The sequence below is a fragment of the Bos javanicus genome, chromosome 19 (assembly GCF_032452875.1).
Source record: "Bos javanicus breed banteng chromosome 19, ARS-OSU_banteng_1.0, whole genome shotgun sequence".
In the NCBI taxonomy this organism is placed as follows: domain Eukaryota; kingdom Metazoa; phylum Chordata; class Mammalia; order Artiodactyla; family Bovidae; genus Bos; species Bos javanicus.
In genome coordinates, this window is record NC_083886.1 from 46,200,013 (window position 1) to 46,221,976 (window position 21,964).

The window sequence follows — 21,964 nt, forward strand, 5'->3', positions numbered from 1 at the left end:
TGGGCACGCTCTCCCAGCATCTCTAGAGGCACCTGAGCAGCCCCCTGCTTCCCAAGCCTTTGTCCAAAAAAGGCTGCTTGGCTGGTGGAAGGAGAGTCCCAGGTCTCTGGGATTCGTCTACTGAAGAGACAGGGGCCTTGAACCCAGCTGAGCCTGGAAAGGGGGGACTCTTTCTGAAGTCCTTCAGAGTCCTGTCACCACCCCCTTTAAAGCTACACTTGCACCCTGGCAGAAGCCCCCCTCGCCATTCCAGATCCCCGGTGTGTTTCTCGGGGGGTGGCCTTGTGAACCGCTGTCCTCACAGTCTTGTGATGCTGGCAGCAGCTCTGAGCCAAGAAAGGTCAGGGCTATTTTGAGCTGTGGCAGCCCCTCCAGCGCCCTGTCCATCTTAGACAAATGACCCAGAGGTGGGAAGAGGCCCAAGGGACATTCTCTCTGCCCCGGCCCTCCCTGAGGCCTGTGGTTGTGGCCTCAGCGGTACTTAGCGGGTGGCAGTGGTAAAATAAACTTGCTTTATTTTGTTCTACTGACCTCTCCAGGGCTCTTCTAAGACACAAGTTAGAAACCGATTCCCAGGTCTCCCCAGAGCTGAGCCTCCCTCTCCCTCCTTGATTTAACAGGGGAAGGGAGCTCAGGTTCAAGAGCTGGAGAGGGAAGGAGGGCCTTAGCGGGTGGCTAATGCCAGGGGAGGGAGCGGGGGGTGGTGGCTGGACTCCTCGTGGGAAGGAGGCTGGGATGGCCCCTCTGGGGAGCAGAGAGTGGTCGAGGGCTCACAAGTCCCGCTCCCTAAGTCTCCTGGCAGCACCAGGCCTGGCTCTTCATAAGCCATGACGACCAGGTGGGCTGAGGCCATCTCACAGCCCAGAGCAAGGAGCAACTTCCCGTTCTTCAGGAGGGGTGCAGGCAGCCCCCAGCACCCAGTTGAGACCAGAGCCTGGCAGGCTTAGCGGGAGGATGGAGGGGCTGGTCCTACATCACGCCCTCCACTCCGGAGGGCGTGGGACACAGACTGGCACCTGCAGAACCCAGGGTGGCTCGGCTCCGGATGCAGATGTGGACAAAGAGAGTGGCCGGTGACAGTGAGGCCCTGTCCTTGGAAAGCAGGTGGATGTGGCGGTACCCTGCGGGGAGGGTAGCCCTGCGTCAGCTTCTCTGTCCACTGCCCCGCATGGCCAGGCATGTAGGGTGCAGACCGCATCCCACTCCCAGGGTGGCCTGGCTCAGGGCAGGCTCTCGGAGGAAATGGGTGGCCCCAGTGAACAGGGTCTTGGAGGCCGGGACCCCCCATCCCTTTCTACCCCACCAACCCCCACCAACCTTGCTTCAGACTGCTGAGAGGCAGCGTGAACTGGCCCACGAAGTCATTGGGGGAGGTGGCGTCATAATCCTCTACCACGAACCGGACCAACGCCAGCTCCGGAACCCGCAACTGGAACTGCAGGGTCTGCCCCCAGCGGGGGTTGAAGCCTAGGGCGCAGGCCTGGCAGTCAAGAGCCCGCAGGGCCAGCCCCGCCCAGCACCTCCCTCCGCTCTCTGCGGCCCGCCCTCTACTCCGCCCCCCCCCCCGCCCCCCGCCAGCAGGGCCCCCACGCACCGTTGTTGAGCACATAGTTGGTCTTCTTGCGAGCACAGTCCGCGGGCACCCCGTGGATCTCAATGCGCACCAGCGGGTCCACAATGGAATTGGGCTTCTCGGTGTTCAGCTTGGGCAGCTGCTGTGCCGTCAGCACCTGTGCGGGGAGAAGGGGGGCTGCAGCCCGGCCCGAGGCGCTCACACCACCCTCCCGGGCCCTCCCCAGGCCTCCGTTGTCCTCGGGCTGGTGCCACCCCCGCAGAGGGGACCCCGGGCAGGGCACGGCCCAGGCCTCTGACCTGGATGGTGAGAGTCGTTCTGGGGGGCCCAGGACACTCAGGGTCAAAGGTTGTGTTGGGCGACCGCAGACGGACGGGTTTCAGGATGTAGCCACACTGCCCGTTGACGAGGAAGCGCCCAGCATTGAGGTCCATCTCGTAACCCGGTGTCTGGAAGTTCAGTGCCACTGTGGACACAGCAGAGGCAAGGCAGGGCCTCTTAGTGGCCCTCTCCTCACTGCTCAGTCTCAGGGGCTCACTGCCCTCCCCACAGATAGACTTGGTGTGGAGAGGACTTGGTTCTCTCCAGAGAGGGTCCCCCTGCCTGGGTGGGAGTACCATCCCACCCCAACCATGGCTTGGGGGCATCATGGCAGCGAGGGACCCAGCCCCACTACCACCTGTACTTCATGGCTGAAATCCCTCAAGGCCAGAGAGAGGTTTCCCTAGCTTCCCCAAGGGGCACACTCCTCTCCTTTGGCGATGCTCAGTGTCCTCCAGAGCCCCCTCTCGTCAGTGTGGACTTAGTGGGGACTGCCTCTGTGTGTGTGTGTGTGTGTTTATGTTAGGGGCACAAGGGAGTGGAAGTTTTTTTCTGTTCTCAGCTGTGTCCAACTCTTTGCGACCCTATGGATGGCAGCCTTCCAGGTTCCTCTGTCCATGGGATTCTCCAGGCAAGAAGACTGTAATGGGTTGCCATTTCCTTTTCCGGGGGATCTTCCCAACCCAGGGATGGAAACTGGGTCTCTTGTGTCTCTGCACTGGCAGGCGGCTCCTTTACCACTACGCCACCTGGGAAGCCCTTTTAATTTCTACCTTCATAAAAAAATTGAGATTTTACACTGCCAAGAACCAACAACCCTGATTTGTGTTTCCCCACCTGTTGACAAGTCTTTTAATAATTGTTATGACTGAGACTCATGTTTCTGACTTCTGGAAAGCTGTGTTGCCCCATCACCACTGGGGCCTCCATGGCTCCCAGAGCCACACCCCCAAAAGTGGCCCCTGCCCACCCCCTCTTCTGCTGCCCCCACTCACCCAGCTGACAGCCCGAGTTCCACATCTCCTGGGGGCTGTAGTTGGCCGAGTTCATCCGCAGCCCCAGCGGGTAGACACGGGTCAGGTGGCGGGCATTGTGCCTGACGAAGCTGTTCCCTGGGGGAGAGGTGGGGTGGGACTGTGGTGGCCACTGGGGTATCACTTGCTCACTGGCTGCCAGAGCCTGTCAGCCACCTTCCCCGCCCCCCTGCCACCTCCAGAGACCAGCTGGGAACAGGCAGAATTCCCATCGTCAGCTCCCGCTGCCCCCTTTCCTCATTCTCTCTGATGAGGGGGCAGGGGGTCCTCATGAGGAGGCTCCTGAAGTCCAGAGGGGCACAGGGACCCCCTCCCACAGCCTGGCACTGCATCCCACCCCCCACCCAGAGTCCCCACATTCCTGACTCCGTGGGTGGAGCCCCTGGCCCCAGGCTGCAATCTTTTGTTGCTCAATCCACAAACATTCCTCCAGCCCCACCTTGGGTTCCAGGAACCCTTCCGTGTATGTCATACCTCCAGGCCTGGGGACAACCTGCTTCTCCAGTCTGGAAGTCCCCTCCCCCTCTTCATCTGGCTGCTTCCTCCCCCTGCTGCAGGACTCCCCCAGCCTCTGTCAGACCCAGTGGATCCCCCCGCACCGCAGTTATCCGTCTATGTCTGGCCCCGGATTAGGCTGTGAGCCCGTGAAGGCAGACAGCAGTCTCCCTTGTCCCAGTGCCCTCTTCTTGCATGCATACCTGGCCCGGTGCCGGGCACTCATTCCCTAAGCCCCTCTCTTCACTGCCCCCAAAGCCCTTTCACTCTCCTTTCCAGACCAACGTCAGCATCTCCCACCCACCCGGGGTCCGCCGGTCCCCACCTCCCTCCTGCCTCAGATGCCCCACATCCTGGCTCCCACCTGCCTCTCGGATGAGCTTCTTGGCCTTGCGCTCGCTGAGGGAGCTGACCTGGCAGGGCTGGGGTGGGACCGGGGGCGGGCGCAGGGTCTGCAGGCGGGTGGCACAGCAGTACACGGCCAGGGCCGACAGCTCCGGGGAGATCTGCTTGGCCTGGGAGACAAGCCTCAGCGGGGGTCTGCCCCCCACCCACCAGCTCCAGCCCCCTGGTCGTCCCACCTCCCTTCTCTCGGCCACCTGTCCCCAAGCTCCACAGTGCCTGCCCAGCCCGGGCTGGCACACTCACCCGCCGCCTCTGCTCTATGGCCCCCAATTCCTCCTCTTCATCTTCCTCTTCATCCTCCTCCTCCCGCTCTGATAGGATGCGACCGTTCTCACTCCTAGTGTCTGGCAGCTTCTTCCCCTTCACCAAGACCCGGCCTTTCAGCCTCTGTAGATCCAGCATGGAAGAATGAAGCTCCCTTGCCCCTGTGTCAGTCCATCATTCAGACACCACTGTGTGAGGGGCTGGCTTGGGGTGGTGAGCAGGGAAAGAGACACACATGAGTGATGTTCCTAATAGGAAAAAACCTATGAGGGAAACAGCCTATGGGACTATCCACAGGGGACTGGCTAATGAGGTGCCTCCAAGCCTCAGAGTACTGCAAGCCAGACAATAAAATGAATGAGGCAGCTCAGGGTTGAAAGAGAAGGCCTTCTCTTCAAAAAAGATCTCACAAAAGAAGTGCAGGTAGAACATGTGTTCACAGGATCTTTTTTGTCTACGACTTGAAAGAGAAGATCACTGTCCACAGGTATATAGGTATATAGACGCATGGAAAATTCTGGAAGAATATACAAGACACCATTGAAGGTGATCACGTCTTCAGAAATAGGACAAGGGGAGCAGGAGTGGAGGAAAATCCATTTTTCATTGTGTATGCTCTCTTTTTTCTTTTACCATATGTATGTGTTTTTTCATACTAATAAAGTCAAATCACACACAAAGGTGAACCCAGATTCCCTGTGTAATTTGGGATTGGGAGTAGGAGGAGAGTTTTCTCCAGGAACCCTAAAAGGATGTGTCCTGAAGAGGCAGATAAAATGCTCTGGGGTTTGGGAGAGAGGAAGATGGACCACTTCTGGCCAGAGCGCTGAGGAAGTTGCTAAGGCCACAGGAAGAGGCCCTTTACTGAGCTAGACTCTAAGCAGGTGGCACCTGGCGAGCATGGGAGCTCCAGGTGGAGAAGACAGTGTCAAACAAGGGAACGGCCAAGCCCTCAGGGACTCTGTGGGCAGGAGGCAGGGTGGGGAGGTCAGGCCAGGTCATGGAGGGCCTTGCATGCCAGGAACAAGGGTGGGAGGCGTCTAGTCAAAATGGAAGGTAGGCAAGTGACAAGACCACAGGGTGCAGATGTCAGATGAACGGTGACACAGGAGGTTAAGGCAGAAAGGACTTTCCTGGCGGTCCAGTGGTTAAGACTCCGCACTTCCACTGCAGGGGGCGTGGGTTCAACCCCTGGTCTGGGAACTAAGAACCCATATGCCACAAAAGGTGGCCAAAAAAAAAAAAAAAAGAAGGTTAAGACAGAGGAGAGGGGTCCTGAACAAAGGTGGATGGTCGACCTTGGAGCCAGACCCTCCGCCCACCCAGGCTGGGGGTCTGAGAGCCTTACCTCTGGGGATGGCAGCTCCTCAGGATTCTGGGAGTCCAGTGTCTGTGTCACCAGCATGTCCCCCAGGATGGTGTGCAGGTGGCGGGCCATGGCAGCCTGCTGCTCCAGCCCGCAGTGGTTCTCAAGGGATAGGATGACGGGGTACGGGGACACCTGTGAGGGGGAGGGGCAGCAGCTCAGAGACACTAGCCCCTCCCCCACCAGGACCCCTGCTACACCCAGCCCCCGACCCCCTTCAGGATAGGCAGGCAGATGTCTGGAAAACCCACTCTGGGGGAGACTGAGAGGGTGGATGTGGGACATACCGGGATCAGTGTGTCCATAGAGGGACAGAGGTCAGATCTGGGGCCCCGGGGAAGGGGGTGGGCTGTCTGGGGAGCTGAGAGGGGCTGCAGGAATGTTTCTTTTAATAAATGCTCTCTATGTTAATGACACTGACCATGCCATTTAGGTTACACACTTTTCGTCCCAGCCCATTATTTGTTGATGGAAAGATTCCTATACCTTGACACATGTGGCAATTTTATGCAGGTGCAACGTTGAGCTTCTGTTTTATGATTTCCTCTTTGTGAGTCATGATTAACATGTCCTTCCCTACCCACATGGTTTTCTTCTGGAAATTTTATGATTTTCATACAATTACTAAACGTAAGGGTGGGAGAAGGGAGCCCCTTGTCCAGCTTTATTCCACCCCACTGGCCAGCTGTCCCAGCAGCACTTGGTGAAAGTGAGTCTCTGGGCAGGGGTTTCTTTTGTTTTTTGTCTTGGCCACACTGCACAGCATGTAGGATCTTAGTTCCCCGGCCAGGAATTGAACTCATGCCCCTTGAAGTGGAAGTGTGGAGTCCTAACCACTAGACTGCCAGGGAAGTCCCAGGTGGTTCTTTTGGAAGGACAGAGATCAGCTGGGGTTGCCGGCAAGGCTCTGGGGCTGAGTGTGCGGGTCCCGGGGCTCACCGTGAAGGCGTGCTCTCGCACTGCCTGGATCACGTCTCGGAAGAGGATCTTGGAGGTGAGGGTGTGGCCGTGATAGATGACCGGCTCACCTCCTGGCCCCTCCCAGCAGTCCAGCTCCACACAGCGGCATCCCTGGGCAAAGGCCCTGCAGACAGACGGATGGACAAAGTATCTTGTGGATAGCACAGAGCAGGGCAAGGGGCAGGCCTCCTGGGCCCCAGGAAGCCCACGGTGGGAGTTAAGCCCCTCATCACCCCCAAACCGGCTCCCAGACCTGTTCAGCTCCACCATCCCCACATTGTGGTACCTGACGTAGGCCTCAGTACTGCTGGGTCCCCCGATCTGAGAGTCAGTCAGGTAGGTGTTGTGTGAGGAGGAGATGAAGTAGTGGGCGAGGGGCTGGTCCATGTCCTGGAACACGCGTGTGTGGGCCAGGTCCAGGGCAGCTCCCTCAGGGGACAGCAGGTACATCATGAAGCCATCCAGTGTCATCAGCTCATGCTGCTTGGCTGCAGAAAATGGGCAGAAGAGAGCATCAGGCTATGCAGGGACTCCTGTGTCTGGACCCCAAAATCTCAAAGCTCACTCAACTTAGTAATAATGAGCACTTGTCTACTGACTAGACTCTACATAAGTTATGCCTTTTTTTTTTTTTTGGCCACACTACACAGCTTCTGGGATCTCAGTTTCCTGACCAGGGATTGAACCCGGGTCCCACAGCAGTGAAACCCCAGAATCTTAACCACTACCACCAGGGGACTCCCGAGTTATGCCATTTAATTTCAACCCAACCCTGTGAGGAAGATACATTACTATGCCAATTTACAGAGACGGCGGCTGAGTCCCAAAGAAGTGAGGTGAGCTGCCCAAGATGGCGCCCACAGTCAGGAACAGCAGAGCCCACTTAGCTGGGCACCCAGACCTGTCAGACGCCAAGCCCCGAGCTGCGTTGGCCCCAGCCCCATCTGTCAGACCCTTCTTCACCTGTCTCGTTGAGCTCATAGGTGTGGATGAGCTGCTGGGCGTGGGCCAGTGTGGCCTTGTGCTCGCCCTGGTCCTCCAGGAACTCCAGCAGCTCAGAGGCGCTCAGCACGCGGTCCTCTCCTGAGTACCGATGGAAGATCTCCTCCAACTCAGGGCGTTTCAGCAGCCGCCGCAGAAATTCCTCGATCTCTGGCCCCTCCAGCCGCTCATTTTTGGAGCGGTCACACTCCTAGAGGGCAGGAGGGAGAGGCTCAGAGGAGGACGACACCCTGGGTGAGCCGGGTGCTCTCACACCCATGCTCTGTACACACTCCCATCATCCACCACGGCTGGGACAGGAGGTGACGTCTCCCATTTCACAGGTGGAAAAACTGAGAGCTGGCAAGGCCGCAGGTCTCACTCAGACTCACGCAGCTGTTAAATCGCAGGGCTGGGTTTCTAAAGACGGTCTCTTGGGTTCAGGGCTTATCCCTCTGCCTACCCCAAGAAACAAGATAGGGGAGAAAAAACTGTGAGCTTCAGGCAGGGCTGGGCCTCTGTGCCGGAACCCCGCTCTGGTGTGTATGCGGTACTGTTCTCACACATTCACACCAAGGTCAATGAGCAACACACCGCTGAGAATGTACATGGTGCAGTCCACGTGGCGCTGTCCGTCCAGGAGTCCAGGTGCCGTGGCCCTCCTGTCCCTCAGGGTCACACAGTCCGCGTGCTCCAACTGGGCCATGGATGCAGAGCCCACCCCTGTGGGCCCCTCCCACACGTAGGGTGTACATGGTCACGTGTGGAGGTGCCAGATGCCACAGTGGAGGGGGTGTGCTCACGCGTGTGCCCATGAGCCCGAGGTCCTCGCTACCTGGGCTCTGCCTGAGGGTGAGGAAGGAGCTCTGGGCCCAGGCTCCCAACCTGGCTCCGTGGCTTCCCTGGGTGAAAGGGTAGAGTAAGGCCCAGATGCAGCCTTTCTGCAGAAAGAGGCGACTCTCCACAAAAGCCTGGGGCGGGGGAAGGGAACGGAGGACTCCCATGGCTGGGGGAGGCAGAGGTCAGAGTGGTGGCAGGTGCCCACCTTGAAGAGGCCGTAGGCGTACATGTCGTTCATGTCCAAGTTGACCATGCGGAGCAGGTTCTTGATTTCCTTGAAGCTCATCTTACTGTCCTGGTTGGAGTCTGCCCGGTGCAGATAGGAGTGGATCCAGGTGTGGGTGCTCAGGAAATACCCGTAAGAGGCTGGGCCCCGCCCCCAGCTGACAGGTAATTGACAGATAAGCAATCTCCCCTGACTACACACACACTCATCCCCTCCCGCCTGGGGGCTCCCAGTTTGGGAACTGTGCGTTCCTCTCAGCCTGTGAACTTCCTGAGTTCCGTAGGAGCGCATCCTTTGTGGGACCCAGGCTCCCTAGGGACGCCTGGCCGCCACCCTCAGTTCTGAAGACAAGGGCTGTCTCAAATCTCAGGGCCCCTAAGAGTGGAGCCACGCCTCTCCTGGGGCTGGGAGTCCTCCCGGCATGGGGCTGGCCCCTCCATGCCCGCCTGCCACACTCCCCGGGAGGATATTGGTCAAGGCGCTCGCGTTGGCTCATGGCATCGAGGCGCGCGCGCAGCTTGGCCAGACCACGCACCCAGCGCTGCGCCTCCTCGGCCGTGGGCGCCACCAGGTCCAAGTTCTTGCGGCGCCCCTTGAAAGCGATGGTGAGGCAGCGTGCCGGCTCAAAGGCGCCCCCGAAGTGCCGCAGGCCCTCGGACTGGTGGCCCTCGCGGATGGCCTCGATGTGCTGGACGAAGACTGCGGAGAGGAACGGACCGCGCGCGGCCGGGTCAGGGCGACGAGGCCAGGCCGCCACTGTCCCCAGGCCGCCCATGCCCTCCCCGGCCCCACTCACAGATGTGCTGCGAAGGCGCACGCGGGATGCGCCGCTGGAACCACACGCTCAGGCCATCCTCCTGCAACCGGTACAGCCGTTCCTTCTGCCACGTCGGCGAGCGGATCTTGCAGAAGCGGGAGCCCCGCAGCATGGCCCGCACATCCTCATCCTCCGACAGGCCTGCGGGGACGGGAGGCCATGGGCACCCTGGAATTCTAACCCCCTCCCCAGCAGGGAGAAGCAGGCGGGCTTCCCCAGGCAGCTCTTCCTCTCCAGGTAATGGGTCACTGAACTGGCTGTGGCTCTAGGCTTTTTGGCCCCAAGGCCTGTGCTTGGTGTATCCCACCCAGGGCCCCCTGGAAGGGGTGCCAGCAACAGGCTGGCCCTCCTCCCAAGCCTCCCCTGGAGGCCTCAGAACAGAGCTATTGCTCAAGACACTGCCTGGGGCTCTGGCCTGTTAAAGGTCACCTTTTCTGTCACTGCCCTCCAGGCTTCAAGCCTAGAATCTGCCATCAAGAGCCTTTTTCCTTGAGACAAAACTCTGACCATCAAGAGGGTTGTTTTTGTTCAGTTGCTCAATTGTGTCCGACTCTTTGCGACCCCATGGACTGCAGCATATGCAAGGCTTTCCTGTCCTTCACCATCTCCTGGAATTTGCTCAGACTCATTCCATCCAACCATCATCAAGAGGGTAGTCTCACTATCCAACCTAAATCTTTCTTATTGCAACCCAAGCTCTTCACCTCTGCTTTCTCAAGGACAAGGAGGTCATTCTGGCTCCAGGGTCTCAGACCAAGCAGGCCAGGCCCAGCCCTGCTTTGGCCAGCCTGAGGCTGACCTCCAGATGCCCTGGTGAGGCCCGCAGAAAGCATGATCTCCGTGACACTAGGTATCCCCCTAGTCCAGACACTGTCACAGCCCCATGTGCTCTCCAGTCACAGCGTCCCTCTTCCTTAATACGACAAAATGCTCGTAAGTCACCTACTACATGCCAGACCCCACTCATGTATTAACACACAGGAAAACAAGTGCAGAGAGATGCTTCGGGAACTTGCCAGAATTCCATGGCTGGGGAGTGGTGGAAACAGGCTTTAAACCCTGGAGGTCAGGCTCCAGCAGCTTCACCCTTGGCCAGCACACTGAGCCCTCTGCTCCTTCTATCCTCTTTACCCCTCCCTGCAACCACCCTGGGCCTGGAGACATAGGACAGAGCGGGATTCGGGGGTCAAATCCCAGCTCTGTCACTTCTGTCATGGCCATGGTGGCACTACCCTGTGACTGCTCTAAGCCTCCAGTTCTCCATTCACAAAGTGGCGACCACAATAGTAGCTGCTGCAAAGTCCAAAATTCAGTCAAGCTGCTGCCTGCTCCGTGGGGCCACACCCTTTGCTTGGATGTGTCTCAGCAGGGGTCAAAAATAAAAGTTTGTGAGCCAGGGGACTATAGAATGGGTGGGAACCAGTCAAACTGTAGGGTCCACGCCCTTTGGAAAGGACGGGGCCAGCCAGGGGTGGATGTGGGCCCAGAGATTCCAGAGAACTGGAATCTGAATTTGTATGTGATGCCTCCAAATTTTTCAGTGTTGGCAATTAAATCAAATTGAAATAAAAATCCCCAAACACCACTGTGTGTGCCAAAGGAAACAGGACAGTGGGCTTCTCTTCCTCCTTTTATTTTAACAAGCTCCCAGCACTGGGCTTGGCTTTAGGCTTTGTGCCCCATCCCTCAAGGACCCTGCTTGTCTGATGCAAACTCTGACCTGAGGAATCAAGTCTAAATCCCTGTGACTGCCTCTCCCTGACTCTGGGAGCCTTTGTAGGATCCTTCCCCATCTTTTCTTCATATCAGAGTCCTTCAAGGACCAGCTCAGATACCACTCCTCTAGGAAGCTTTCCCTGATCTATCCTCAAATGGGAGTTCCCCTTCCCTGACTACCAATGACACTTTTTACTTTAATTAAATCACCCCACCTAAATTGTAATTTCAGTGGATTTTTAATAAACTGAAGCACTGGGATGTCCTCACCCCAGGGCTTGTCCCAGAGCCAGGCTTGCAGTCAGTGTTTTCTGAAAGGTGAGGCAGATGGAGAGACAGCTGGGGGACTAAGTGCATTCTAGTCCCAGCCCTGAGCCATCTGCCCCGACTTCCGAGCAGCAGCCTTGTGGATGAGGGTTTCTCAACCCTGGCTGTGCATCAGAATCACCTGGAGAGATTGCGAAACCCATGACCCAGAGATTCTCGTTCAACAGGTGCAGGTTGGGGATTGGATATCCGTATATTGGGTATCTGTCCTACCTTGTGGGACTTTCCTCATGGTCCAGTGGTTAAGAATCCATTGCCAATGCAGGGGACACAAGTTCGAGCCCTGGTCTGGGAAGACTCCACATGCTGCGGGGCAACTAAGCCCGCACGCTCAACTACTGAGCCCAGGTGCTGCAACCACTGAAGCTCCTGCACCCTAGAGCCCCTGCTCTACAACAAGAGAAGCCTCCGCAACGTGAAGCCCACTAACCGCAATGAAGAGTAGCCCTTACTTGCAGCAACGAGAGACAGTCCATACACAGCAACAAAGACCCAAGGCAGCCGGGGGAAAAAAAGAATCTACCTTGTCACTTTGAGAGAGACTGTGATCGAGAATCATGGACTCAGAGGCAGGAGGAGAAACCTGCCATCCTTGAGAGGTTATGGGGACTTCCCTGGTGGTCCAGTGGCTAAGAATCTGCCTTGCAATGCAGGGGGCTCAGGTTCGATCCCTGGTGGGGGAACTAAGATCCCACATGCTGTGGAGCCTGTGCGCTCCAGAACAGCTAAGGGAAACTTTGAAGCCCTTGTGCTGCAACTAGAGAGTCTGTGTGTGGCCAGGAGAGATCAGCAGGATGCAACAATATTCCCCCATGCCATCACTAAGACCTCATGCAGCTGAATAAATATATAAAAAATAAATAAATAAAAGAGGCTATGGTCCCCCTTGGGGCCAATCTGTGACCCTAATGGCTCCAAGGGGTCTCCCTTTAAAATAAAGGACGGAAGAGAGGCCCATTGTCCTCAGGACTGTGGCTTTCTAGAAGGGTCAATGGCCACTCAGTGCCACCTAGCCAGGAAGGGGAGGTGGAACCCTCCTGTTTCCACACAAAGAGCTAGAACATGGCGTGTGCCAGGCCAAGAGACTCACCAGACCCTCAGCCCCCTATCCTCATATCTGGGCAACCTCTGCATGCTCTCTTCCTGAGGGTGGGGGGCAGGGAAGTCAGGGAGCCCTGCAGTGCCACCGAGGCTGAGGCCACCCCTTCTCCACCTTCTCAGCTGTGGGAAAGGGGACTTCTCGTTTCCATGACAACTAAGCTCTGTAGCTGGAGCCACCTCCCCTGACCCGGCCAGCCCTGTGATGCCAAGCCCAGAGTTGGGGGGCGGGGAGGAGGGGAGCTGGTGAATGACTAAGGCCGGAAATGGAGGTGAGTCACCATCACCGAGGGCCTGTTTTGTCCAGAGTTTTCTGCAAACAGGACATGGAGAAAGGCAGCCTGAGCTCCTGACCAGCCCCCCAGGGGGACAGATTCCCACACTGATGGGGGCCCTGCTCCTGGCTCTCACCCCAGCTCCCCAAGAGCCTGTTTGGGAAGGGGTGACATTCCATTCTGCCCGCCCTACCATCAAGGGCCCCCAGATCACACTGCCCCTTGAACCACACTGTCCTCCGCCCACACTGCCAGTGGAAAGGCTTCACAGAATGAGGGTGAAGTGCCAGGCTGGGCCGGGTGCTGAGCACCTGGATGGCTGTCTCTATTTCTCCATTGCTTGAGCTTCTGAACCCTGGGATAGTGAGAGGTATGGGGTGTCAGACAACGGGGGCAGAGGTAAGGGGGTGAGGTCAGGAGGAGGGTCCAAGCTCCAGGCAGTGATGCTGTGAGGGGCCTGGCCCTCTGCCTAGCTGCCCAGTAAACATCTTTTTAGTCCTGCCAGATCCAAACCCACAGATGTTTCCTGGACCTCATTCCTACTCACTTGGAGCAGGTTCACTAAGAGCCTACCTCCTGCGGTTTCCGTGGGTTCTTTATCTATCCATTTCTGCCTATCTATCCATTTCTGGAGTGGGGCTGGGCCAGCACCATGGCCACCTCGACCGAGCAGGTTGGGGAACAATTATGAAATAATAGTAGTAAAAACGAGGACAATCAGTAGCCAAAAGGTGGAAACAACCCAAGCGTCTATCAGCAGATAAACAGATTAGGGAAATGCAGTCTAATCATTCGGTGGGATACTATTCAGCCGTATAAAGAGTGACGTCTGATCTCTGCAAAGTACGACATGGATGAACTTTGACAACATTATGCTAAGTGAAATAAGCCAGACCCAGAAGGACAAACATCTGATTCCATTTACATGAGGTACCTAGAACAGTCAAATCCATAGAAACATTTTATATCATTATTCCTCAATTTAAAAAATTCAGAGACAGAAAGTAAATTAGAGGTTACCATGGATTTTGGAAAGGGACAAACAGGGAATTATGGCCCAATGGTTACAGAGCTTCTATTTAGGGTGATGGGAAAGTTTTGGAAATAGCACAACATTGTCAATGTCATTAATGCCACTCAATTATCTGCTTCAAAATGGTTTACATGGCCAATTTTATATTATATATATTTTAGAATGATTTTTAGAAATAAAGGGACTTCCCTGGTGGTCCAGTGGTTAGAATTCCATGCTCCCAATGCAGGGGGCACGAGTTCGATACCTAGTGGGGAAACTAAGATCTCACATGCCATCATGGCACAGCCAAAAATAATGATAATAATAATGTAATATGCCAGGAGGGGCTTCCCAGGTGGCTCAGTGCGTAAAGAATCCACCTGCAATGCAGGAGATGCAGGTTTAGTCCTTGGGTAGAGAAGATCCCCTGGAGGAGGACATGGAAACCCACTCAAATTTTCTTGTCTGGAGAACCCAATGGACAGAGGAGCCTGGCGGGCTATAGTCCATGGGATCACAAAGAGTCAGACACGACTGAAGCGACTGAGCATGCACGCCAGAAACCACCATACACTTTAAATGGGTGAATTAATTCTCAATAAAGCTGTTAAAGAGGCAGCTAATGAATTTGTTCAGGGTTGCAGGGTCGATAAGTGGTGAAGCTGGAGTGTGTTGAGAATTGGGGAGGGAGCTCACCCAAAGGGCTCTATGGGGCTGAACCCTAATCCACCTGGGGCCCGTCCACAGGGAGCTTGAAATAAATGATAAAGAAGGAAACTGAGGCAGCGCCTGGGAAGGAAGATGGGTAGTTTGCTCCATCCCTGCTCCTGAGTCTCATGGCCTCCAGCTGGTTCTGTCTCCCGCTCGGCCCACTGTCATCGGCTCGGGCCCAAACACCTTCCCTGAGCTGAAGGCTCACCTCTGCCCCCAGAGAGGGACCGGAAGGTGGTGGGAAACAGGCAGCCCCACAGTTTCCCAGCGACCACCTTCGGCCTGGGCAGTTCAGGCTGTGTATGGTCCGGGGGCCAGAGGGGTTCTGTGGCCAAGGCTGGGGGTGGGGCAGGAATCTGCCTGGGCAACAGAGTTGGAAGAAGCTGTGGGAGGCCAAGTTTATCTCTGTCCCTTAAATCCCACCTTTCTGGACTTCCCTGGTGGCTCAGTGGAAAAGAATCCACCTGCCAATGCAGGAGACACAAGTTCAATCCCTGATTTGGTAAGATCCCACATGCAGCGGAGCAACCAAGCCCCTGTGCCACGAAACTACTGAGCCTGTGGTCTGGAGCCCAGGAGCTGCGACTACTGAGCCCACACGCCCTAGAACCCGTGCTCTGAAACAAGAGACGACACCGCAGTGAGAAGCCAGCGCACCGCAACTAGAGAGTAGCCCTTTGTTGTCGCATCTAGAGAAAGCCCTCGCACAGCAACGAAGACCCAGCGCAGCCAAAAACAAATACTTAAAAAAAAAAAAAAAAAAACCCAAATACATTTTGTTTAACGTTAAAAAAAAAAAAATTCCACCCTTCTCATAGATGGGCCACTGATGTTCAGAGAGGACGAGCCATGTATGCAGAACAGTGTGGGTGGCCTAAGGCAGGGGCGGATGTAAGGACTGTGTAGGGGGCAGGGGTGGGAGGTGCTGTGTGGTCACGGGGTGTATATGCAGAGGCCAGGGTGTGTAAGGACTGAAGGTGTGTGTAGGGTGGTGTGTGCATATATGGTGTGTGCACCTGTGTGTCTGTCGGGGGGGCGGTTGGTGGGTGGGAGGAAGGTGATTCGCTTGGTATGGAAACTAGGCAGTGCGTGTGTGCACGTGTGCGCATGCGCGCGCGTACCAGTACACACTCAGGAAGGGCACACGGGACTCCAGCAGGAATGTGAGACATGCAGGCAAGAGCGACAGACAGTGTCAGCTTCATGCCAACAGGAGCAGGGAGGAGAGCAGCTTTTCCTGGTACTGAGGCCATGAGGCTCTGGGAGTAGAGAGCCAACAGTGAGCGGTCTCAAACACCTTCCCACCCGAATCCCCTAGCCAGCAGGCAGCCCCACACCTTGGGTACCAAGCGAGTCCCCCTCACCCAGGCTGGCTACCACACCCAAGGCTAGAACTCAGTGGGGCTCAGCGCCAGAATCCATAATGTTCCCTGAAACGTCAACAAAGTCAGGGCAGGGTGGCGGCGCTCCCCTCCTCCAGGCAGACACAGTGCCACGAAGGTGGCATCACCTTTCTCGGCAGGGCCAGACCAGGGTGAAGGCTGTTTGGGGGCTGAGATGGTAGACAGGGGCTCCCCAGAGCTGAACAAGGAGAAGAGGTGAGGAGGCCACAGTGCAGGAAAGAGCCAGCCCTCGGCCCTGCCTGGCACACCCCAGCCCTTCCCACCACCCAGGCCAGGCATCTGCCTGGACCAGGGGCTTCTCGGAAGACCCCCCACCAGGTGCCAACCTCCCCCCTGGGAGCCCCACTCACCCTGCAGGACCTGTTCTGGGCAGACTGGGGGGAGAGCACGCTTGCCCTGTGGCATTTGGTGGTGTGTGCAGACTGGAGAGGGAAGCGAGCAGCTTCTGCCCACTCAGTGCTCTGCTCTGGGGGATTAGGCATTGGGGTGGAGCGACTGGGACTCTGGAGTGGTAGGGCTGCCAGGCAAAACTCGGTATGCCCAGTTAAATGGGGGTTTCAGATAACAACAAATAATAATTTAGTATCAGTATGTCCCAAATTATGTGTGGTTTATCTGCAAAGTGTATTTAACTGGGCATCCTGTATTTTGGGGGGCAGCCCTATGAGGACACCCCCTGGAGGTTGGCAGAGCCAATATGGGGGAGGGGTGTAGCAGGTCCCTCCCCACCAGGCTTAAGTCACTCATCCATTCATTGTGTTAAGAGCTTGGACTCTGGGCCAACTTCCTGGGTTCAAATCCTCAAATCCTGTCTTAGCTATAAACACTTCTGAGCTCTGAATCCTGGGCCAAGTTACTGAACCTCTCTAAATCTCAGATTCCTCACTTGAAAAATGAGGTTAGGGATTTCCCCAGTGGTCCAGTGGCTAAGACTTTGTGCTTCCAATGCAGGGGGTGCAGGTTCGATCCCTGGTCAGGGAACTAGACCCCACATGGCAAAACTAAGAGATCTCACGGCACAACTAAAGATCCTGCATCCACAACTGAGACCTGGTGCAAATAAATGAACATTTTAAAATAAGATGAAGCTAATGGTTCCACCTACTTCATACGGTTCTGACATTAAATGAGCTAGTACGTGAAAAGCACTAGCACAGTGTTATAAGGGTGGTAATTGACAAAGGTGTTAATTGTATGTCTATCTATGTGTTAGTCGCTCAGTTGTGTCTGACTCTTTGTGACCCCATGGACTGTAGCCCACCAGGCTCCTCTGTCTATGGAATTTCCAGGCAAGAATTCCCTGAATTCCTTCTCCAGGGGATCTTCCCAACCCAGGGATCAAACCTGGGTCTCCTGTATTGCAAGTAGATTCTTTATCATCTGAGCCACCAGAGGAACCCAGGCAATAAAGAGCCATCATTCAATGATGGCTTTGGCAGCAGACAGGCACTGCTGCCTCTTAGCCATATGGCCTTGGGTGGGTGACTTCTCCCCCTCCATCTTGAGCCTCTCATCTGTCACATGGGGACAGCTCAGCACCTTCCCCGGGGATGGAGAGGATTAAACAGGATCGAGGCTGCTGTGTGCTCAGCACTGCACTGTGTTCCTGGCTCCTCTTCGGCTCAACTCTTCCCTGGCTTCCTAGGAACAGGTTGGGCCAGCAGCCCAGCCCAGGGGCAGGGGGCTGGAGCAGGCTGGACCCTGTGCTCCACAAATGACTCCCACTCAATATGGGGGCTGCCTCCCTCCCCCTTCATCTTAGTTTCCCCCAGTATGGCCCTCCAAGCCCTTTCTTTTCCTTGAGCCCCTCTGAGCCTTTGACTCTGAGCCACTCCCTGCCCTGGCCTCTTGACTTGATTTGAAAGAAAATCTGTTCTGTTGGACTAAGGGGTGGGGCTTCCCTGGTGGTCAGTTGATACAGAATCTACTGCAGTCAAGAGACCGCCTACGATGCAGGAGACCCAGGTTTTATCCCTGGGTCATGAAGATCCCCTGGAGAAGAAAATGGCAAACCATTCCAATATTCCTGCCCTTGGAAATTCCATGGGCAGAGGCTCCTGATGGGCTACAGTCCATGGTGTCACAAGAGTTGGACACAACTAAGCGACTCAACCACCACCAAGGGGTGTGGCAAAGGCAGTGACCAGGCGTGACCCTGAGGATCATTCTGGGAGAGGCAGCAGCCACAGGGGTCGCATCGAAAGCTACGTGGGTGGTAGACATAGGCCTTGGCCTTGTGGGCCTGAGCAGACGGGCCCCAGGACACCTGGGTTTCGCCTCCACCCTGTTCCTGGACTCAGTGAGGCCTGGAGAAGGGGCATTCCCCATGGAGTCGACATTCCTCGAAGAAGGCAGTCACTCAACAGGATAGTGCAGCAGCCAAGGGGAGGGAGGGTGCCCAGGTGACATTCTGACACCCACATAGTTCCCAACAGTGTCACTGTCACAGGATGCCCGAAACTCCCGTGCAGCCTTACTCAGCCACAGGGCACTGAGTTTTGGGCTTAGCACCAATTACTTGTCTATAAGTGTTTCCTAGACTGTCCTCTCCCCCAGGGCTAGGTATTCTCCATCTCTGAAGCCCCAGCCCTGGCACAACACCCTGGCACCCAGATGTGAAGTCACTCAGTCGTGTCCAACTCTTTGCGACCTCATGGTCTGTAGCCTGCCAGGCTCCTCCATCCATGGGATTTACCAGGTCAGAATACTGGAGTGGGTTGCCATTTTCTTCTCCAGGGGATCTTCCCAACCCAGGTATTGAACCTGGGTCTCCCGCATTGTAAGCAGACTCCTTATGATCTGAGCCATGGGGCTTGGCAAATGGGTGCGGAATGAGGAGACAGGCAGGTGGGCAGGATTGTCACCTCAACCCTCCCATGGCAAACGTAACCCTCGAGGGTGGCTGACTCCCAGGGCTGCTTCTTTGGCCTAACGCCAGCCCTTTGCTGTCTCCGCAGCACCTCAGCTCCCCATAGGCATCGTTCTCTCCACCACTGCCCTGTAAACCAGAGGATGACACCGCCCCCCATTAGAGACATCTCCCAGATCCCGCCGACAGCAGAGTCCAGCTCAGTCCACCTCCCTGTAGTCCTGGAACCCGTTCTGGTTCCACAGCTCACATTTGAGCCTCCCCCCAACAACTTTGCCCAACTGACCCCCCAGCCTCCCTCCAGTGGGGCTCCCTGTTTTACCTCTGTGTTCATCCAACCCACCCTTACCTACACAGTTCCTGCTCTCCTCTTGTCTAAGACCTTTCCTGAGCTCCTGACACCCTCCGGGGCCTCGAGGATCCAGCCTCTCCCTGCGTCTCCCCTTTGGCCTCACTCCAGTCTCCCTCCAGTTCCGGGGTGCAGTCAGGGCTCCCCAGCCTCTTGCTCTATCCTTCAGAGCCTTGTTTCTTGGTTTCATTGTCTGACACCCTTGCTGGCGCTTCAGCTCACTAAGGGCCGGGGCTATGTCTGTCTTGTTTGTTGCTGAACCCCTAGGGCAGAGCATACTATGCTGCTGCTGCTGCTAAGTTGCTTCAGTCATGTCCGACTCTGTGCGACCCCACAGATGGCAGCCCACCAGGCTCCCCCGTCCCTGGGATTCTCTAGGCAAGAACACTAGAGTGGGTTGCCATTTCCTTCTCCAATGTGTGAAAGTGAAAAGTGAAAGTGAAGTCGCTCAGTCGTGTCTGACTCTTCGTGACCCCACAGACTGCAGCCTACCAGGCTCCTCCATGGGATTTTCCAGGCAAGAGTACTGGAGTGGGGTGCCATCGCCTTCTCCGAGAGCATACTATAGGCACTCAATAAATGTTGGTTGAACGCATGTGTGATTGATGAAACATAGGGCAGAGAGCATGTCTTCTGTGTTTATAAGGAGAGTGCCAGTCACAGTGATCAGAACACAGCGCTCAACAAATTCAGGTCAAATGAAAGGAGAAAGAAATAAGAACAAAAACAATGGAGGACAGAGAAAGTAAGACCAGGAGGACTGCCCTGGTGGTCCAGTGGTTAAGACTCTGCACTTCCAATGCCGGGGGCATGGGTTCAACTCCTGATCTGGGAACTAGATCTTACATGCCCTGTGGCTGTAAGAGAAGGTAAGACTGGCAAGAGAGACCTCTGCATTTTATCCCAAGATTCACACAGGTCTTCAGGCAACCCTGTCCTTCTATTCCCTCAGTCCCACCTCTAGCCTCTCCATCATTAACTATTCTACTGACCACAGTTCTCCAGCACCACTTCAGTTTTACAGTACTTTACAGTGTATAAAATACTCTCACAGGGACGTCCGTGGTGGTCCAGTGGTAAGACTCTGTAAGACTCTGGCCTCAATGCAGGGGCCAGGGTTTGATCTCTGGTCAGAGAACTAGATCCCACGTGTCACAACTAAAGATTTCACATGTGTGCCACAAATTAAGGCTTGGTGCTGCCAAATAAATAATAAATAAAAATAAATACTAAAACATTACTTTCACACACATGCCCCCTCATTCAAGCCCTCAACCCCCACTCAGTCCCACTTTGCCCAGATTCTGAGAGGCTGCCAGGGGCAGTGTGGGGGTACACGCCAACCTTTGCCCTCTACTAGCTCTATGGTCATGGGCAAATTCCTTACTTTCTCTTCCTCATCTGTGAAATGGGGATTATACCACCTACCTCTCAGGAAGGTGAAGAAGATTGATGGGCACCACATCCCTAACCACCCAGTGCTGGCCTACATCCAGGAGATGCTTGATAAACCACAATTGCATTCCGTTCCCCCATGACTTCCCTCAAATCTAAGAAGGCAACTTTGGCTTTCTGACCCAAAGGTCAGTGTTCTCACCAGTTAGACCAGTCCTTCCAGTGCTGTGCGACTGCTCTAATCCCAGTGGGGACTGTAAGGTTGGAAGGTCGGCACAAGATGACAGCCTCTTCTATAACTCTCATGCCCTAAGGGGCCCAAGAATCTAGGATGCCCCGAGCGCTGGAAGACCCTAGAAGGCACAGGGTGTCCGGGAGGGGGTGACGGGCATCCTAAGCCTGTCTCTCCCTTTCTACTCTTCCAACCTTCTCGGACTCCAGTCCGCAGCCCTCGTCCAAACTCCCACGCCATACTCCCAGAAGTCGTCCTGGAAGCCTCGTTCAGACCCGGGACCTCGGGTGACCCCAGGTGTGACACTCCACCCCGCCCCACTCTGGAACGGCGCTGGCCTTCCATCCCTCGCCAAACTCCCCACATCCCTACTGGGAAACCCACGAAGGGCTCGTCGGAACACCCCGATCTTCCCAAGATTCGCCCCCGAGGCGCGTCCGCGCGCCCACCCGGAGCCACCCTGGCCGCTCACTGACCCATCTTCTTCAGCGCCCGCAGCCCGGGCCTCTTGATGTTGCCTTCCTGGGATGCGGGCGGGGACGCGAGCCCTACGGGCGTTGCGACCTGGGCTGGGACCAGGGGCTCCTCGGGCTGCCGCCGGCGGCTCCTCCAGCTACCGCACAGCATGGTCGGGTGGCCGGGGCCAGGCCCGGGCCCAGGGTCAGCGCGCGCGGTGCGGAGCGGAGAAACTTAGCGGCGCCGGGAGCTAGTCTGGAGGAGGAGGTGTCGGGAGGAGGGAGAAAGGGAGGGACGAGGGTCAAGGAAGGACGGACCTGGAGCTAGAGGGCGGGGCCGAGGACGGCGCGGGGGCGGTGCGAGGCGGCGGCGAGGGGGGCGGTGACCCTCGGCAGGGAGCTGGGCACTGGAGCACAAGTGGGGCTGCGGCCTGGCCTGCGCCCACGAGTCTCCGCGTTCGCCCTCTGCTCCTGAGTCCTTCTCCCTGTTCTCCGAGCGGTCCTGTGATCCTGGCCCTATGCGGAGCCCCCTTGGTGCTGGGGGAGGCTTCGGAGAGGGAGAGGGCTGCTGTCTCGCGAAGACACCCTCTCCTTTCCCCGGACCTGGGCTCAGTGCGGACTCAGGATCCCTTTCACCTCCCCCTCCCCGTCCTGACCGAGGTCTCAGAGGGGATCGGGTCCGCCGGCCGGCTAGTCCCGGGCGTAGGAGCTGAACTGGGAGGCAGGGAAGCCCGAACGGGAGGGTTAAGGCGGGGCGGGAACTGACTGAAGGTAGGGAAGGAAGAAGGCTTTGGCTATGACGTCATAGGATTAACCCTCTCCGCGCCCGGCCAGTTG

The 21,964-nt window shown here is 56.4% G+C and overlaps 1 protein-coding gene across 3 annotated transcripts; it reads right to left on the bottom strand.

The window, feature by feature from the left end:
• Positions 1-498: 498 nt before the first annotated feature.
• On the bottom strand, positions 499-21,527 carry PLCD3 (phospholipase C delta 3). 3 transcript variants are annotated; one of them, XM_061392136.1, is made up of 15 exons: positions 21,446-21,527; positions 9,262-9,423; positions 8,936-9,164; positions 8,445-8,574; positions 7,382-7,610; positions 6,705-6,906; positions 6,398-6,542; positions 5,441-5,593; positions 4,072-4,215; positions 3,788-3,938; positions 2,890-3,006; positions 1,873-2,039; positions 1,595-1,730; positions 1,318-1,467; positions 499-1,121 (listed from the first exon to the last, which is right to left on the bottom strand). In XM_061392136.1, exons 2-15 carry the CDS (start codon positions 9,392-9,394, stop codon positions 970-972), a joined length of 2,238 nt encoding a protein of 745 aa, XP_061248120.1. In that variant the 5' UTR covers positions 9,395-9,423; positions 21,446-21,527; the 3' UTR covers positions 499-969. The 3 variants fall into 3 exon arrangements, with proteins under 3 accessions (XP_061248120.1, XP_061248118.1, XP_061248119.1); XM_061392134.1 differs by lacking the exon at positions 21,446-21,527 and adding an exon at positions 21,149-21,410; XM_061392135.1 differs by lacking the exon at positions 21,446-21,527 and adding an exon at positions 16,178-19,519.
• Positions 21,528-21,964: the final 437 nt, after the last annotated feature.